At 39.3% G+C, this 19,859-nt stretch overlaps 1 protein-coding gene across 5 annotated transcripts in view; it reads right to left on the reverse strand.

Annotated features, from left to right (window-relative positions):
- Positions 1-19,146, reverse strand: part of camta1a (calmodulin binding transcription activator 1a) — a 269,614-nt gene extending 250,468 nt beyond the window's left edge. For all 5 annotated transcript variants that reach the window (XM_029436629.1, XM_029436628.1, XM_029436627.1 and 2 more), the window contains exons 1-3: positions 19,100-19,146; positions 15,197-15,298; positions 5,116-5,219 (exon numbers count right to left, since the gene is read on the reverse strand). In XM_029436629.1, coding sequence (XP_029292489.1) covers positions 5,116-5,219; positions 15,197-15,298; positions 19,100-19,124 — 231 coding nt within the window. In that variant the 5' untranslated portion in view covers positions 19,125-19,146. The remainder of the gene's footprint in view (positions 1-5,115; positions 5,220-15,196; positions 15,299-19,099) is intronic.
- Positions 19,147-19,859: the final 713 nt, after the last annotated feature.

Here is a 19,859-nt window from a genome sequence, read left to right on the forward strand (position 1 = left end):
AACGTACACAACATTTATGAACAAAGTCAAAAGCAGTATGGACTGAGAAAAGCAGAAACCTGGATGGTTGTTGCATTACATTCAAATAGACTAGAGATACCAGGTATACCAACTGGTATTTCATAAATAGTCAAGTCATTGGGAAGAAATCTCCATTTTATCCTTTCATAATTTAAATTAAAATATTTTAGTTTTACACAGAGTCATTACAATGTTTAAAGAACAGATAAATAAATACAAAAATGTTCCCCCTGCCCCATAATTGTATTCAAGAGTGTGGACAAAATCTTAACAGCAGGATCCAAGATAACACATGGAGCAGGTTAACACAAATTGTGTTTTAGTCAGAGATAAGGAGTGAATGATTGCACCACACTGCATCCAATTGTGCCTGTCATTATAGCAGCTATCTTATAGTGTTACTGACAGTCTCTCAGGTTTATCCGATCTCGCATTTAATTTCATTTGTTGTGGTTTTTGATCGCTGCTTCCCCGGCTGTTACACGCACTGCCCGGAGAGTCCGCTAAGTGTTTCTCCTGGTGCTCCTGCTCTGTCCTGAACGGCGGCATATTGCATGTAGGCACCATGCTGGGCTGCTGCTGGCAGTGGCGTGAGGCAGGGAGGATTATTCCTGACGACAGGGGCATTAAATGTGTAGCAGGCCGGTGGAGGCCTTAGCTGATGCTCTCTTGTCTGTTTTGGTTCAGCACCAGTTCAGAAGCAGTCCCCTCTAAGCTGAGGGGGAGCTCGCAGTACTCAGAGCGTTGTGCCGTTCATTAAAGGCTGAGGGTGTCACACCAGCTTAGGCCCAGTGTCCTCCCTCAACCAAGGCTTCATGCTGTACTCCTCTGCCTCTGCTTTTTAAGACTGAGTGACTAGGAATATAGCCACTTCTCAAGAATTGGAAATTTTTCTCTGTTTGTCAATGCTTTATAATGTCACATATTTGACCCACTTGTTAAAAGTCAGCAAGGTTTATGTCTGCAAGGAGGCTAACATCGAGGCGTCTAATCCAGCATGTTGCTGCAGAGAAAATATTGCTCGCTCATGTCTTCAGGGCTGCAGAAGCAAGTCATAAATGCTGTCATTCAAACTCTTCGCCCATAAAACCTGCTATGCTACAGAAGTACATATTTAAAAAGGGCAAACTCAAACTGAATAGCAGAAAAAGTCTAGCCTAAATAAAAATCAGCTTCTTTCTTTGCCTGCTAGTTTCCCAACGGATGATACACTCGCGTTGAATCCTATAATAATACACAGGCTGAATCAGAGCTCTAAAGTGAAGCAAAGAGCAAGAAGTCCATCTTGAAAAATAGCTCCGGCAAAAATTGCAATTCTCCAGCACAAGTCCAGCAACCTTCATGCCAGTGTAACCAAACATCAGGCCCACTCCGTTTGATCTTGAAAGGGATATAAGCCCAAAGCCGTTCCTGTGTGAGATGTCCTTCTTTAAAAAGATTCTAATCTCAACCGAAATGTCTAGAAAAATAGAGGTCACCGTGGCAGAGCACCGCGCAGACAATAGCACTTGGCCACAGACCCTGAGAGGAATTCTGTTCCCATGTGTCTCACCTGGGAGACATGGGGACATCAATAGCTGAAAGAGCAGTGACACAAACAAGGTAAATATAGACTATTTAAAGTATGGGCTATCATCTTGTCTCATTTTAACACTTGAGGAATCAAAGAAATGTCAGATTATTTCCGCATTTTCTTTTCAGACTTCCAATCATGGCCTCCTTTAGTCTTCCTTTCAATAATACCTTGTTTTGACTCTGTACTTTCTCAAACACTGCCAGGTACTTCTCTTGTATTGATAATTTGAAGGCTGATGGGATATCCGTAGCTTGCACGCCGCTCATGATTCAATGACGAGAGTACCATTCAACCCCTCTAAACTCCCATCCCCTCCCTTGCATTTTGATTCGATTGGTTTATCTAATTTTCCAGTAAATGCTTAAAATGTATTCCTGCACACCTTCTTCTCATGAAACCACACAGGGGAATCATGAGAATAGAAATGAATAGCTCTGCATTAGCTTCACTTCACTTCCCCTCACTCGCATCACCACAGCCCCTCCACTCGCTCTGCTTCCAGATTAAAGTTTCCAAGTTCTATCCTCAATCATTTACACCAAAAGGAAAATGAAGTGTGTACCGCTTCATGAATGAAACTGAAGTTGAATTATTCCAGATTTGAACAAGGTGGAAATAATGTCAAACTGCAAACAAGTGGGCAGAAGGGGAAATTCCTTCATGCTGTATGTGCCAATTTAAAGTGCTTTTGCAGTCATGATAAGAATACAAATAACGCCTTCATGGAGATCCAGTGTAAACGTGAATGAAGGATAGATGCATGATACCCTGGCTACAATGAAGAGAGATAGCTGTGAGTTTTAAGTGATTTACTCTAAACGCCAAATAAAGATGTTTTCTAAGTGTCCTCTCCAAAACACTGGAAGTCTTAGTTGTAGAAGAGTCCCCCAAGTTAACTTTTTTTTGGTTTGATTCCAAGCTACACCAACATTACCATCGAACAATATCTAATACTTAAATGCAATGGAAACCAGCTAATAACCACCTGATGTTAGCTGTTATATATTGAAAATGTCTGCTGGAGAGTCTATGTTATATTACCTGAAAGCCCACCACACCAACGACAATAGATTTCAAACATAAAGCAGCCGAACTGTATGGGGAAAATATATCAAATGAACATTAGCAGCTCTAACCTACCAGACTACTGAGATTCCTAAAACGTAAAAAGTGGAAAATTAGAGCATTAAGCATGCTGAGCTAGTGCCAGAAATATGCACAGAATTGATGAGGTGTCACTTTCACTAAGAGTCACACAATTGCACCGACAAGGAGCCTCTCTGATCCCTCCCTTCCTGCCTGTCTGCTACCAATGAGGCACACACATTCTGATTTGCATGGTCTGCACAAAAAAAAGAAACGTCCTTGATTTTTAGGAAAGGTTGTGTTGCTCTCTTCAACCCTGGAAAACACTATTGGCATGCATACCAAAACACCACTGGAACCGTCTTTGTTTTGCAACCGTTTTCCAAACGTACCATGAGCCCACCAAACACGCACAGCAGAATCTGCAGCCCAGCAACACGGCGACATGGTACCATTGCGGAAAATATGTCTGTTGTGATTAAATGTGGTAATAAATGACAAGACATGCTAACAACTGTAGCCAACAGCATTCATCCCCAGCAATTGTGCAGACTTACATTTTGAGATCAATTTCAAAGCCATGTTAATTAATTTAGACTGCGAGCAGCACAATGCAGGTCAGACGGGGCAAACAAGTTACAACATCAGCCAATTAGAAACACACAAGTGTTATACATTTTTTTCATAACTAGCGAAGGGCTTGAGAGCAAAGATATGACAGATGGAGATTTGGATGAAGACCGCAAGTGATCATAAAAAACTGTGCATTTCTTGCTGGAGAAATCACCAGCATAATTGTGTTTATTTCTGCAGATCCAAATCTTTACCACAGATGAATAATGACTTAAGTCAGTGTAAAATAATATGTAACTTTATGTCAATGACAGATTGTCTTTTTGAATATCCTGTTCCTTAGGAACGAGCCGGTCTGGTGCCTCATCATCTGGTTGTTGTTCAGTCAATTAACTTTCATCACTGCAGATGACTATATTTATATGGTCACAACGTGTTAATCAAAAGCATGGATGGTTGATTTTTTCATATTTGTTTTAAGATTTTGTTGTGATGTCTTTAGAACTAATTACTACCAGTTATTCTTTGATATGAGCAGTTGTTCATCTACCAAAGAGAAAAACACATCAACCTGTCCGCTGAGAGAAATATAAAAGGTGCGTTCTGAAGCAAATGGAGAAAAATGCAGGAAGTCCCTGTTCGGGAAAATACAGTATAACATGTTTAAGATTCGACTATACGTTGGTCCATGCAGTACAATAATGCAAGAGAAATTCAGTTACTATGTGTGTGTGGATCCTGAAGATTTGTTTTGGGCTGTATTCCATTTTGTTTGTGCATTTAGAAAATGACAACACAAAATAGCAGATGAACTGATGTGTGTCCAGCACACACCTCGCATCGTTAGATTAGACAGCAGTAATTAATGTGTCAACTTTCCTATATAAAACATATTGTTGAACATCTGTAACTCCACCAAAAAATCAAACAAGACAAATAATGTTTTGAAGTAAATGATTAAGTGCTGAGAAAGACGTCCTTTGGGAAAAGAAAAAAGTGAAACCATAGCAAAGGGCATCTGTGACATCTTATAAAAGCATAGCATGTTCGGATTTGGTTTTCAAGAGAGAAAATGTAAAGTGGGGCGTTATCTTCCCCTAATGCGATGCAAATATGAGATGTGAGACACCTTGAGCTTTCACAGCACCAATGTTAAACACTGTTTACGTTTACATCGAGAGCCCCTCATAATTCTTGCTAAAAATTTCAGCAGCGGGGGAAGTTTTGTGAATAAGACTCAACAAGCAATTGAGTTTAACCTTCGATTTATGCCAAACAGGGTTTCCCTTGCAGAATGAGCATGGGAAAATCCATAGTAAACATAAACTGCAAGATGAGATAGATATGTTACAACTGTCTGAGGACAAACGTTAAGATAGAGAGAACTTTTTCTTTATTTTGCGGTTTCTACTTGACCAAAGAACATACTGTATCGCGATTAAAAGGTCAGGCTATCCATGTGAAGCCAAGTGGCAGTGAGTTTGTAGCGATAAGGAAAAAAAACTGTGATGCAGCTAAAATAATTGCAAAGGTAAAAAATTGCATTTTAAACGTATAAAATATAATGAGAAGTATAGTTACGAAAAAGCAGTTAAAAACAATCACGTTGGATCGTCCACTTGCTGTAATCTGAAGAGGGAACACTCTAAGAGAAGATTGTTTTTCTTTCTTTTCCATAATGATGTTTTGTGGTTCGGAGCATCTAATGGAAAAGGTGTTGTGATGTTTTCAAGAGCGTTTACATGTCTTACAAATCTGTTTGAAAAAAGGCCTGAAAGAACAACATGTGTTGTGGAAAGGTAGCTTTGTAAAGGGATGGATTGAGCAGAAAGTGCTGTGATAAGGAGCAGTGACCTTACCTCATTAGTGTTCCACCGGTGTCTCTCCTTTGGCAGCGAGGTGCATTTTGGTAGACATTCAAGCAGCTTCTTGGGCAGGTATATTTTCAAATGTCCATGTTCATCTAGAACAAGAGCGAGACAAAACAGAATATTTAGTACAGGCTTCAAAACCTTATTGACTAGCTCATCTGCCTCTTTATCAGTGTATCAGTCTCTGCGGCAAAACACTAACTATCCCCCAACTGTTTTAAATTAATCAATTCATTTAAGAAGAGAGTATTGCATGCTAGTATTGCATTTTATTTTGTGCTTGGCTAAATTATTTTACTGTGAAATGCATTCCACCGGGGGAGTTCACCAGAAATGTTTCACTGTCAACTTGTAAAGGCTGTGTCTATTCATTATTTAGACACAATAAACACCCTTGAGTGATTTTAAAGTGTATGGGGATTTAGTATTGGATACTGCGTGCTGCACGCCAGAAAGTGGTACATTATTCAGGGAAATAATTACAATTAACTGGGCCCAATGCTTACATCATAATATATGTTGTTCAATATATAATTCACATTTCACAACCATTATAAAACAGCAAGCTTTAAAGACATCCTCATGCATGGATACATTTAAATGTGCATCTCATTCCAGTGCTTTCTTCTCAAATATGCAGATGGCTTAAAAGGTGAAGAAATGATATTGGTTTGGGGGGACAAAAACATGATGAATTTATAATGAATATATTATGTATATATATATATATATATATATTATTATATATATATATATTATTATATATATAGTATTATATATATATATTATTATTATTATTATTATATATTATTATATATTATTATATATATACATATATATTATTATTTTTTAATATATATATTTATATATTATTTTATATATTATTATTTTTTTATATATACACATATATATAAAATAATGTGTATTTTTTAAATCAATGATCTTATAAATAACTATAAATTGTAATACAAAAATGAGGAACCTTTTTAAAATGTGGATGCACAATGCTACAGTACTAGACAAAAATAAAGAAATATCTGCTGTCTGTTTGTGGAAAAGGTGTATGTTTCATTTCAAAAAGGGTGGATGGACTTATATAAGACTGTATCATGGAGGAAATATTTCACCATGCATATCATCTAAAGCCCAGCAAGCCATCTATAAGAGCTTTTCTCGTCTCTAGTTGCAACTAAAGTTTAGGTAATCCCTGTCCCCGATTTACACGGACTGTGAGCATCTAATCTTTTGTATAGAGCACATTTTAATGCATTTACAAACTGTAACACTGCAAATCTTTGATGCAGAGTTATCTAATCCAGGTAATGTTCGAGCATGTGCAAATGAATCTATTTTTCAGTTGTAGTGTGCACTGCATTTATTTGCAATGCAATTTCGCTTGAAAAAAAACATTGCAGCTAGAAAACAACATTCTTTCATATTTATAGAACTGTGGGTTGGGATACTAGGGAAGTAAAGGCAGAGACAGAGAAAAGCCTGAATATGAATGCTGACTATGGACCCCTGGGGTAGCTGATATCAGTAGTTGACTGTGAAAAAAAAGAAGAAAAAAAAAAGTTAAACCGAAGCAAAATACTACTTTGAAGCCCATACAAATAATCCAGTAGTGCACTTGATTATGAGGATATAACAAGAGTGTATGTAGCTTGCTGTACATTACAGCAAGAACCGAGCGCTACTGCCCAGAAATTCCCAGATGGAAAATTCAATGGGAATGAACACAGTAGGTCCACAGAGATGTAGCTGGCTTGGAGCCTCTGAGTGTAATGCGTAATGTGGAACATCATCGCTCCCAAAGGAACGCAGGAGAAGAACTGTAGTACTTGCAATTTTCATCTGAACCTATAATTCTGCATGTATGCGCTGCACAGGTATCTGTAATCATTTGCTTTGCTCAATTAAGAATCACATACAGCATCTGCTCCTAGGTACCACCAGAGCGGTTTCACTGTCAGAACTGGGAAAAACACGCTGCGACTGAATGATCAGAGAGGTACCAAAGACAAAAAGGAAGATTGTTTTTATATGCAGACATCCACTTAAAATAAGTAAGACGCTATAGTCTAGCTTCATGCAGTGCCACAGATTTGTTATCTTTCACTAAAAGGCTCAAGAAGTAAAAGCAAGAGCCTTCAATAGTGAAGCACACTCACAAATAAAATCTCACTGGATACTAACTCAGATGCAGCATGGGTCAGTACAAAGTCTTGGCCATCTCCCATCCTACGAAATGTGCTCTGAAGATGTGCTCTTTGCAACCGGCAGACAGCAGTAGCAGCCGATACATATGGCAAATCTGTCTCTCTGCACAGATTATTCAGGATCCAATGCTGCTCTCTGGCACACACACACACACACACCCCATATGATTCCAGTGAGACAGAGCTGAATTGGAATATGTCTCAAGTATGTTGAGGATTTTCTCGCAGAGAGTCGAGCTAGAAATCTACCGTAGGACAATATGTCGGCTCAATCTGCCAGCAGGCTAAAATGGGCTGAACATATACAGCATAGAGGATCTTGACATTGCAATAAAATGTCTCACTAGGTTTTAATTCACAATCTTATAACTACACTGGTCATGTGCACACATCTTTTTGTTGGCTGTACAACTCTCTCTGCCACGGATCAGTGAAGTATGCAAAACACACCTTAGTTCAGTATGCTATGCACACGAAAAGGTGACACAACATGCATTTTCACTTTGAAATGCCAGTCTTGTACTTGTCAGCTAACAACCCGCCCCCCAGGCAACAGAGCAACCTAGCCTATGTAAACCCTGCAGGACTAACAAGGAGTTAACTGGGTTTCTCTTAATCCCTTAACCTTACATGGACGCCTCTGAAATCAGGTTAGCGCTGAAACTGGGGTTTGATTACTAATGTGCATGTAAACATACTGAATGTGAAAAGGCAAAACTCTTCTATGAAGACACTCATAAGAGCCCAATGTATATTTAGATGTTATTTATACAGGTGTGACATAGAGAAGAATCATTTACTTTGTACATACATACATACAGTTGGGGTAACAGGAACTATAGTGCTTCATTTGGGCCTATATTTGTTTACATTTTTTTGCAAATTGGCCCATTTAAAAGTATGCATAATTAGCTATTAGCAGCTCCTGCTTGCAACGTGCACGTGGATGTACCAACTATCACTGTATCTGTATCAATCATGTATCTGTGTTCAGATTTGACTGAGGTATGACTCCACGAATCAGAGTAAAGTTACGATTTGTGACGCTAACCGCGGCAATCGGTGTTTTTGAAATACCTTAGCGTTGATCTGTGTGCCACATCCTCTGCTACAGCTTCTGACCGTGTTGATAATCTTGCCAAATCATCGGGTCTATATACAGTTAGGTTCCGCTTGTGTTCATAACACCGACGTACACCTGTCCCTTTCACTTTACGCAGCCTCACGTCTCTCCCTCCGCCAAAATTCATTCACAATGAAACCCCCCGACTGTAACACATATATTTATAAATGTAGAGTAATTTGCAAATTAGATTAATCGATGTACCGGTAATACACATTACAGTGCATTCAGAATACTTTCAGTGTAGACTGCATTTCCTATCCTATCCATAGTCTCCCATTTACAAGACAATGATCATGAATCATAAAACCAAGACAACCAAGTTTTTATTGTTTGGCCAAATCAAGTCACCTGACCTCAAACCAGTCCAACTAAGCATGTGTTTCACTTCCTGAAGACCAGACTGAAGGCAAACAAGCAAGTAATGAATATGGCTGCAGCACAGGCCTGGCAGAGCGTCAATAAAGAACATGCCAAGTGTCTGTTGATGTCTACGGATTAGGGATGGGACGATATAGGACTTTATCGCAGATAGGGATAAAAACACTCACAATAAGTCGATCGTGGTGAATTTAAACCATCGAGATAATCGTGAATATCCTCACGAGTGACTTTAAAAAGGTGGAAATTAGAGCGTGGTTTAAAAAATAGAGGAATTATCAGAAAGAACTCACACAAGTTTTCTATTTGTATGTATTTGTCCTTCATTTATACAGGGGGACCTTATCATTTATGATTACCTATTTGAAGATTGTTTGTTTTTCGCTATTAAAAAAAAAAAATGTACCCTATCTGTGATGAAATAAACATATTTGTTTCTTGAATAAATGTAAGGTTAAGTGATTCCCGTATGTTTCATTGTCACTTTAAGAGTTTTAAGCATATTTGATGATTATCGGGATAAAGTTGTGCAATACTATGGAGCATGAATCTCACACTGGCACTGAGTGCTAATGATTTGCAATCAAGTATTTAATATATTGACAGGCTATCCACTAATCAAAGCCATGCAATATTTATTAAAACAGGCCTATTTGCATTTTAACATTAAAGCCTACCTATGTTATTTTGTATTATCCAAATTAGGCCGACTCTTGTGAGATGCTTCCCTGGTGTTTGCAGCATCGCCAGTCAATGGACAAAGCACTTAGTGCTGCATTTATTTGAGGTTTATTTTTGCTGTGACATAATCATTATTTATTCAAGACAGGCTGGTGTGGATGTTAATTTTCACTGCTAAATTAACACTAAACTATGCAGAGGAAAATAGCAAAGATGGCAAACCAGGAAGCTGTCCAGGCTGTTGACTCATATAGCATATACAGTAGAGGCGTTTTAACACCTTATAGCACATTAACAATAGATTATACACATTAGTTTGTTCCGCTGCGTTCAAGCTTTATCTATCTCAGACATGGCTGGCTGTATTTCTTTGAAGAACACACAAATACTGTCATGTTTCAAACAGTGCACTGTGTTCTGTGCTGTTAAATAAACCATGTGTTTTTTTTAGATGTGGCACTTATTTTTTTTTATGTTCAGAGTTGGCCTTCTCTAATCTAGGAGTCCTTGTCTAACTTGAGAGGGGCCTTGTTTTTAAACAAGAAAAAAACAATGTTTTTTACTACGCTCTCAAAGCAGACAAAGATGAACTCAACAACTCGACTGTTGTTGAGTGCTGAGGTTTCTTTTCCTCCGCATTACGCTCTCATAACTCTAAACGCTTTTGTTCTTTCAGCTGCTATTTATCTACACTAATAGTATTTCAGCTGCTGCATGTCTACTGTTCCCTCCACCGGGCATTTCCACAGATGTGAAGCAGGAACTGTGAGCGTTCCAACAAAGTATTGCTTACTAATTAAAGATCTGTCCACTGTGGCATGAAAATCCACATATACTGTGGTTTTGAGCATCAGCTGAGAAAACAACAGACAGGGGAAGAAGAGCTTGGATGCCAGCTTTCGAATAGGTTTACAGAATGTGGAATAGCTCTCACTAATCAAATTGCCTGATTTGATCAGTGATTAAACAACAAATTACCTACTTAAATTTGGCTTTGAAAATGTAAAATATATCTTCTTCAACCAGGAGCTGCTCAAAGCCTGAAATTAACTCCACTTCTTTGCATTTCCCTTGGACTCCCCCCGTAAGATTTAATATTTATTTTGGAGTCGAAACAGCAAAGCTTAATGACTGTTTGTACATTAGCCAAGAAAACTACTATTTAGTTGTAAAACTCTAAAGTGCAAGACTGGCTGATACCAGAGCTTGTTATATGAGAGGTTGTGCTGAGCTGGGCTGGCACACTGGAGCCAATTACATTCTAGATCTTGATGAGCGAGCTCACATACGGAAAGCTAAACTGGGAGAGGAGCTCCGTTCAACACAGAGGCTACAGGTCTGCAGCTTTCATGTCGCCATCACTGGATATTTGTGTGCAGGCCTGTTCCCCTTCATAATGCACATCACCTTCTGTCAAATGGGTATAAAGATATATATTTCTGTCTGCTGATGTTTGGATTATCACTGATCCTGGCTGCTAAGCAAACACTTGGGCCAAATTTAAGGGTATCTGTCATGCTAGCTTGCTTCAGCCCCACCCTAGAGACAAGAGCGAGGGTCATGAGACTGGAAAGGCTGACAAAAACAAATCTTTAATCAATATCCGAGCCCTGAACGCAAAACCCTCTCTCTTCCGTCTCTGTCTCAGAGCGCTCTGGGAGTGACAGTTTTTCTTTTTAATCTGTGCCCACATTGTGGAGAAATTGCAAGCTAATGTTTTGGCTATAGATCATTCAACAAATCGCTGCTGGCGGTGCATATCCAAAGTAACAGTTTGAATGCAAACATTTTCCACAACAGTTCAGTGGTTAATATGGCTTAAGGGTGTAACAGTATCTGCTCTTTAGTAGCTATACCTGAAACATGAGGATGGTGAATCACAGAAGAACAAGCAGTCCTGTGGATAAACATTTGGCTCTCATCTCTGTCCAGCAAGAAGTGCTGTGAAACTGAATTAGGCCTATGGCAATGTCTGTTATCATTAGGTTGGATGACAGCCATCCACTGGGCTGGACCAAAAATGCCCCTAAGAGTTTAGCTCTAAAATTAGTCCAGTCAGCTAAATAAGCTCAGCTCAGACATATTTTTCATCAACTGGGGGTGAGAAATTTCAAGATACCAGAAACAAAAACATCCTTCATCTGCTGCACAGAAACTGTAGCCAAGCAACAAGTTATCAGTGTTAGTGAATAAAACTATGTAGATAAAAGAAATGTTGTAAAAATTAAACAGCAAACCTTTCAACATATGATAAGGCGGGAGTCGTGCAGCAAAATCCTACCCTAAGGATGGTCCTCGCTTTAACTACATGAAGTAATTGCCTGTTTTGCACATTTCCCAATATAGTTACTATATTTTAACTGAAGGGAACTCAGTTTATTTGCCGACATCGAGTTCTTTTAAGGACACAAGAAGCTGCATTGTTTCACCTGGTGATGCACCCTCGTCTGTTACACCCCCTGCAACTAACAATGATGTTTGTTCCGAAAGCTTACTTTTGAGCGAGGAAGCAACAGATATTTTGATCACTTAATCCCTGTATCATATGGACAGAATAACACTTTTGCAGTCACAGTGAGACAGAGACAGACACAGAATAACATCACTTATTACTTCATTGTACAGTACTTGCATCACTCACAGGGGATTTGGAAGAGACAGTTTCAACAGCGTGCATGGATATGGCAAGAAATGTGACAAGTATCTACGTTTAAACAATTCACATATGTAGCATATGGGATGTGACATGCACGGAGTATAATGACCAGGTCTATAGGAGGCAAGATGTCAAACCAGTCCATGACAGAGTGCACTTAAAGCTCAGACCAAAGACGCAGTGACAGGTTTAACATGGTGAAAGCAGTAACAAGATGATGGCAGATGAACCAAAAAAAAAAAGAAGAAGAATGTGGAGCAGAGATGAAGTCAGACAGCCAACGTGCAGTGTTCAACTGATGACATGCTGTCAATTAAAAGCAATCAATATGGTTGTGAGGCGTGAAAGAAGAAGGAAAGGTAAAGGTAGGGGGGGGGGGGGGTTAACCTGCAGGAGACTATTACGATGGCATTTACAGTAATGGGATATTACCCCCGCAGCCTGCAGATTAGGACACTTTCCTGTGATTCAGCTGAGCCCCAAAAATGTGTCACTAATCATTTGCCACCAAACGTCATGACTTTCAGGCTCATTTAAAATGTTACGACAAAGTTAATCGTACAAAAAAAGATTAGCCATTGTAATTAACTTAATGTAGTTTTAAACATATGGAAAACACACAAAAAACCATTTCCCTTTTGGCACTGTGAAGGCTTTTGTCACATTTTCTATTTTACATAATAGAGTCCAAAAATCCCTCATTTCAAGAGGCTTGAAACTTATCTACAAGGAAGACTGGCGGTACTTGGCCACTAGTGAAGAGAGCACTTGATTAGACTGAAGTCTATAGCCTGATACTTGTGGGAGATTCTGAGCTGAGCTTTACTACAACACAGGACAATTTAGGCAGTGTCGAATTTCCCTGGCAGTAATCAAAGTGATTGGCCGATAGTCCAGGGGCAGGTCTCCCCACAGCCTGATGGCTCTTGATGGAGAGCAAAGTATGTAGACTTAAAATAGCCATGTGTTAGTGTAGGGCTGGGAAACCAATTATCTTTATCATGTGCCCTATAGCCTGTTCGATAACACTCTTACATACAGTGAAATTACTAAACACCCACGCAAAAAGAAAAAGGCTTTCTGAACTTCACTATAGCGTTGCTATGTTACAACAAAACTACAACAAAGAGAGCATCACACTAGCTATAGCATCTAGGATGAGTGTTTGGCCTGCCAGTTATTAAACAAGAGAGATTTCAATTACACTAAATCATGCTGGACACCAATTCTTATGCATTTGTAGTATGACCACACAATATGCTAGAATTCATTGTTTATAATTACATCGTTTACATCCCCTCAATCCTGGATGCACTACGGCTCAATTTGGATATAACAGTGCGGCGTAATAAAGCATAATATGGGGAAGACTGTCAAAAAGTCAAACAGCTGAAGAAAAAAAAAAGAGCCTAGGCCTATTACTGGAAGTTCAACAAACATGCACACACGGTTAACTGCCGGCAACAAACTGAAAATGACTCTTTATGTGTTTTCAGCCCTCACCAAGCTCACCCATCCATAAAAATCCCATCTCAAGGAGAGCAGAGGTGAGGTCTCTCTCTCTCTCACTCCCTCTTTCCTGCTCTTGTTCTCTTCCACTTTCTCCCTCTTTGCTTACACGTGTACACAAACAAAGCCCTTCTTTCTGTATCATAACTACTCCCACAATTACTCAGATCAATGGTTTACCTGCCTGTTTGAGCTGCTGTATTCTTGCTACAGAGTGTCCTGGTGAGGCAGAGAACCCCCCCCAGGCTAAACGCATTAAACAGGGTGTCTGACATGGGTACCGGGTACTGTAATACCACGCAATAACATGAGGGGAAATAGCAAGAGCGGCAAAACGTATTGTCAGTCACAGCTGTCACACATGAGGGGGTAACGCAAAAGTCTATCAACAATGTCCCTGTTACAGTCTGCATCCCTGTTTCATAGATCTGCACAAACAGTCTCCTGCCAATAAATCTCTCAAAACATTCTTTTTTTTTTTTGAAATACCAAAAGGATTCGGTGCAGAAGAGCTCTCCCAGTGACAGATATCCAGTAAGGAGTCTAACAAGAGGTTGAGGGTGATTTCAGACTCTCATAATACATAAGCACACTTAATTACCCATCTTTAGTCTAGATCTAGTCTTCCAGCAGCGAAGAGACTGGTGTATTTATTAACAATGATGGGGCTCCTTTCTGCTCAGAAACAATCTGCTTCACAGAGGACGTCTTCTCCAATGGGTAAAGACAAAAGGCTCAAATTCAGAGACATTTCTAAAGAGGAATGAAGTGAAATCACCCACAAATAAAACCTAGACTTTGGCCGATATATTATTTTTTGTTGTGACAGAAAATATCACTTGTACACAGACTTGTAAGTGCACTGAAGTAATTCCCACAGAAGCTGTTTTTTATTTATTTTTAGTCATAAAAACCTCAGCTGAGATGTTTAGTTGTCTTTGTTCTCTGCCCCTAGTCTACAGTTCTCATAGATCACACGTGTAATGAGAGGCCGAGGCAAACACTAATCCACTTTGAAGGAAACAAATACGATAGGATAAAGCAATGCATAAATATGTTTGTCATACACAATTTAAATGTAAAGATCTTTTAAGTCACACTGTTAACTTGGGGTAGATGTATTGCCCATCAAATACAGGTTTAAGAAAAGCAGAAAAATAGGCAAGTACAGGACCATAATTGATAGCTCAGAGTGTAAGCTTTCTCTCTGAGGGTCTGCTCAGGTCCTGATCCCCTGGCCTCAACCTGAAACAATCACTCTTAGTTAACGACAACACTTCAGCTATTGACAGTGTGATCCCGTAAAGCAGACACTTCAATCAACAGAGCAGCCGGAGGAGGTGTTGTGTTGGAGGGGAAGGAGGGGGGGGGGGGGGGGGGGGGGGTGGCATGGGGACGGATGAAATCAAGAAGTAAATAAATGAATCAATGAATGAATAATAGATTGGCCAGCTAGTGGCCTCTTGGAGCAGCAATGCAGTATTAATAACTGACTCTTACTGTTCGTCTCTGTGTCATCACTGATACTCTTAGGTGGACCATGGCCAGCATAACACACTGCTGATCTGTACATTCGATCCGGATTACGAACTTTCTTCAGTCCTTCAGGAGGCAAAGAGAAAAGTAGAGAAAATCGAGGAAAAGAAGCATTCTCCAAGCCTGTGATAACTGAGCAAAGTCCCCATGCAAGCAACATCAACAGAAGCTAGACAGTATATTACAATGCATTTCAAACATCCAAGAGCTGTATGTTAATAATTAATAATAATATTGATTATAAATCACAGTGAATTTGTCTATGGTCATGTAAAACAGTGAAGTTCTCCATGTTTTGTAACTTTGTAAGAAAAGCGCCCGGTACGAAGGGTTAGTGTAGATCTGGCCTGGTTTGATACGGGTCAATAACACCTATTGTATCAGTAGTAAACCGGATGAATCAATACAATCAATCAGTGGAGGCCGTGCAAAGCAGTCAGTAAAAGTCTATTACAGGCAGCATTACGAGTGATACGTCTCAGCAACCACAGACCGGACCTGCGTCCCCATCCATCCTCATCTCACTGATTCAATTAAAAGGCTGGAGGAAGAAAAAAAAATGTTGCGCCTGATTCAACGCAAAACTGGGAGAGCGAGTCGTCCGATATCACGATGAGGTTAAATTCATCCTTATTTACAAAACAGCGGAGAAATATTTATACCATTGCTGCACAAGCACTTTTGTAAGTTAATGGCTGACTGCGTGCTTACTTGATGTTTCGCTGCTGCTTCGCCCTGAACTTTGAGTGAAATGATAACATCATGAAACTTTTTTAACTGCACCAGCTTGGAAATAAAAGAGAAATATTACTTCCAGCACAGCTGAGGCTACAGGCCTAATTCTCTATTTTAAAAAGCAACGTTTTTTCCGATTATTTCTAATAAAAGTTCCAACTGCATTACCCTTAGATTAGATACTTTATTTAATAACAAACCTGTGAGAGTTTTATGTGTCAGTAAACTTTCCCATCACTGGCCTTGCATTTATCTCATTTTAAATAATGTAACACTGTTATGCTAGATTTCCAAAACAAACTGGCTGTATCAAGATTCAACTTTAGAGGTTAAAAGCATCAATGTTTAACTTTAACTCAGTGTTTACTTGTTATGATGAATCCCAACACCACACAAGTGTTAGTACTGTAGCTTATCTTTATAAAACTGTGTTTCGTTTCTCAAATTTGTTTAAAAATATATATTTTTATGACTATACTCTGGTAGATTCATAAAACCATTGGCTTTAGTTTCCTCCAGAGCAGTCTCAGTGTAAGATATCAAGTCTTTTCAGTGCCCTCCAGACCTTGTACTTAAAGTAACGGACCCACAGTGCTTTTCAAGAGTGTGAAGAGAAAAAAAAAATGCCCCCAAGGGCCCTGACAATCTGTTAGGCTGGAGAGAAATACCCCAGGATGTAAACATTACATTACTGAGTGAGACTGGGTCATGGCCCCTTGGGTTTAACGCAAGATGTAACCCTCAGTTGTTATGGGCCATCATAAGACCTGCCAAACAACTAAGAGAGATCAGCACTGCCTGCACGCCACAAGGACAAAAGGTTACGGAAACACTGTTTAGCTCTCTCACTGGCTACCAGACATCCAGGGACATGTCATGTAAAAAAAAAAGCTGTAATAGTGATGTATTTTAAAAAGCATGTTCTACATTAATGAACTAAGAATAACTGGATGCACGAGTAAAGATTCAGCATGACAGCTCTATGTAAAAGCTTTAAGGGCCAGGTTGGTATGAGGCGACATCACATTTATGTGAAGGTATGAAGCACTCTCTCTCTCTCTCTATACTCCCCTCGCTCCTCCTCCTCCTTTTTCCACTGACCGGCCTCACAGGAACACTGAAAATAACTTAACCTGCTCAGCAATGGGACTTTCAAGTCAGGGTTTTCAGTGAGAGCTGCCTGTGTTGGAGAGGCATCGAGATTAACAACTGGAGCCTATTTGTTAAGTCCAGCTATGTAGATGAATATGTTAGGACTATACACCACAGTGAAGTCATTACTATCATAAAACCAGATGTCTTTATTTTTTGTCATAGCCACAGACAGATCCCTCGTAGAGGTAAGTGGGCTTTTGTAGCTCAATAGCACCCCCTGGTGGGACTCTGTTTAGTGGTTGGCACACTGACATCCAAACAACTAAGTTCCCAGTCTTTCATCATTTCCCCTTATATGGTTAGAGGCAATTTGTTGACTCTCATTTGAAACATTTAAGTCATTCTACATTTTAAAAAAATCACTTTTTAGGTTACTGACACCAAACTCTGACAGAGTTATGTTCAATTTCGACGCCTGCTGTTTTGAACAGCTCGGAGACAGCTGCAGGAATCTTTTTTTCCTCGCTCTCAAATTATGCAGACACTTTCAAAGTCTAGGATGACTCGTTCGCTACATGATCAATATAAATCAATACATATATAAAACACCACAAGTTTAGGAATAAAAGCAAGAAACATACTGTATTAATGACCTATCATACTACTCAATTCTGCTCATCAAGAAACTATAAGGTAAACAGTTTGAAGTACGACATAACTGAGACCATAACAAATAAATATCATAAACATAAACAGGAAATTTGAATTAAACATGCACAAAAGGTTAACAAGCTCAAGCATTTTCCTTTAGATTCAGTAAATAACATTTTTAAGTTGCTTTATGTTTTTTATCATCTGAGAATATCAGTTCTTGTAAATACATAAATCAATCCAGTCTGGTTCAAATACTCATAAACTGACATATTTGTAGAAAAACTAGTCCCTTTTAGCCTTGATGTAATACATCTTATCTATATTTTCAAATGTGCGTTGCTTAATTACTCACCTAAAAATTCCATGGGCCTCTCTGAATGAGAACAGATGCATATGCATATGTTTCGCAGTAAAATATCCCACTAAACAGGAAATAAGTAAGTCGAGTGCATTTAATGTTAAGTTAGTGAGCCGTATGAAATAGGCTGAGGGAAAAAAGTAATAATTCTGTTCTATGTGTAAAGTAGTGTAATGAGCAGGCTGCTGGAAATCCTACTCTCCATCCTCCTCCCTGTTTCCTCTGGTGTGATGGCATTTCATTTCAAGTGCGATAGGGCATTACGAGCGGAGCGGGCATTACAACGTTTTCATGTCCGTGTCTCAAAACCAAATATAGGCCAAGTAGTAGTCCACAATTGGCATTTGGACAAAAATAATATCCGCTCATTTAAAAAAATAAATAAAAATACTGACTTCTGACTCGCAAACACTATTCACTGAATGCCAAAGGAAATTATCGCGCTTCAAGGAGGCACTGAACGACCAAGACAAGACGCAGGGAATAAAAACAAAAAACTACACTAATACATTTTAAAATGTCTCCAATTATTATTTACAATGGCTTCAAAACAACCTGCATATAAGGGTTGAAGAAGCGAGCCGTGTTGACAGATAAACTAACACCAACCAAGACGCTTTTAAAGCTGGGTAATAAGGGAAGAAGTTAGTCGATGCCAATGACATGTTGTCATTAACTTAGCCTTGTTGTTAACAACTTGAATTTCTCGTCATTTGACAAGAATCCTGAGCAGAATAAACGGTAAACGCGTTACTTTTACCACGCTGACTATGTGTCCCCGTGGCGTGCTTTAAATGTGGGCTACGATGGGAATAGTAGCTGGCTAGAATGCAAGCTAATATTAGCTGGCTAGGTGATGTCTCCACGTTTTAGCTGCCTTTTCGGAGGAAAATAGCGGAGCCGTTTTCTACCGAAAATTTCTCCACTTGTCCTCCACCCGTTTGTCATCTCCGCACAGAGTTACAACTGTTCTAAAATCACACAGCGGTCATACTAGTAAATTAATCCCATTATATTTCTCTTACCTTCCGGCTTGTTTTCGGCAGCCATTTCCCCTTCACGCGCAACATCCTCCTCCTCCTCACGACCGTGGGTACCACGCGCGTGCACGGCGAGGACAGCACGAGGAGGGACTGGAGGAGCAAGCGGCGAGTCGGTCCGACCGAGGCGAACTTGCTATTGGCTGTGAGGCGGTGACTGACAGAGAGGCTCCGGGATGAAAAACACATCTCCCCTCACCTTGACACCACCAGCCGTGGTTTTTTTTTTTTTTTTAGCACTGAATTTAAAACAGCTCAGAGGCGCTGCATGACGCTCTTGTTAAAAGATGGGGACACACTATTATATTAAAAGGATAAGAACATAATGCTCAGTAGGTGAGGCTACGTGTTTATCCTTCATTTAAACTAATTAGATTGTGAATATGAAATATGTGTCTTTGAGCCGTCCCACTTAAGTTGTTTTACACTGAATAAACAACTTCATTCCTGAGTGACAGAAAACTTAGTGCGTTGATATGAGGCTAAATTAGCCTATTAACTGTATAATGGCCTTCATTAAGTTTCTTTTTAACGTAGGGTATCTTCAGAGCTGCTGATCTAAACTGATAAGTGTGTTATTCATACAACTGATAACAGGAAAACCAGCCAAAACAAAATTGTAACTTTTAGATAATCATCCATAACATCAAACTTTAAAAAATGTAACATTAAATTGTGCATGTCTCTTTTTAATTCAAGGTTAATTGTGCGACATTTAATCCTTTCACTATCAAATATGTGGTTT

The sequence above is a fragment of the Cottoperca gobio genome, chromosome 7 (assembly GCF_900634415.1).
Source record: "Cottoperca gobio chromosome 7, fCotGob3.1, whole genome shotgun sequence".
NCBI lineage: Eukaryota > Metazoa > Chordata > Actinopteri > Perciformes > Bovichtidae > Cottoperca > Cottoperca gobio.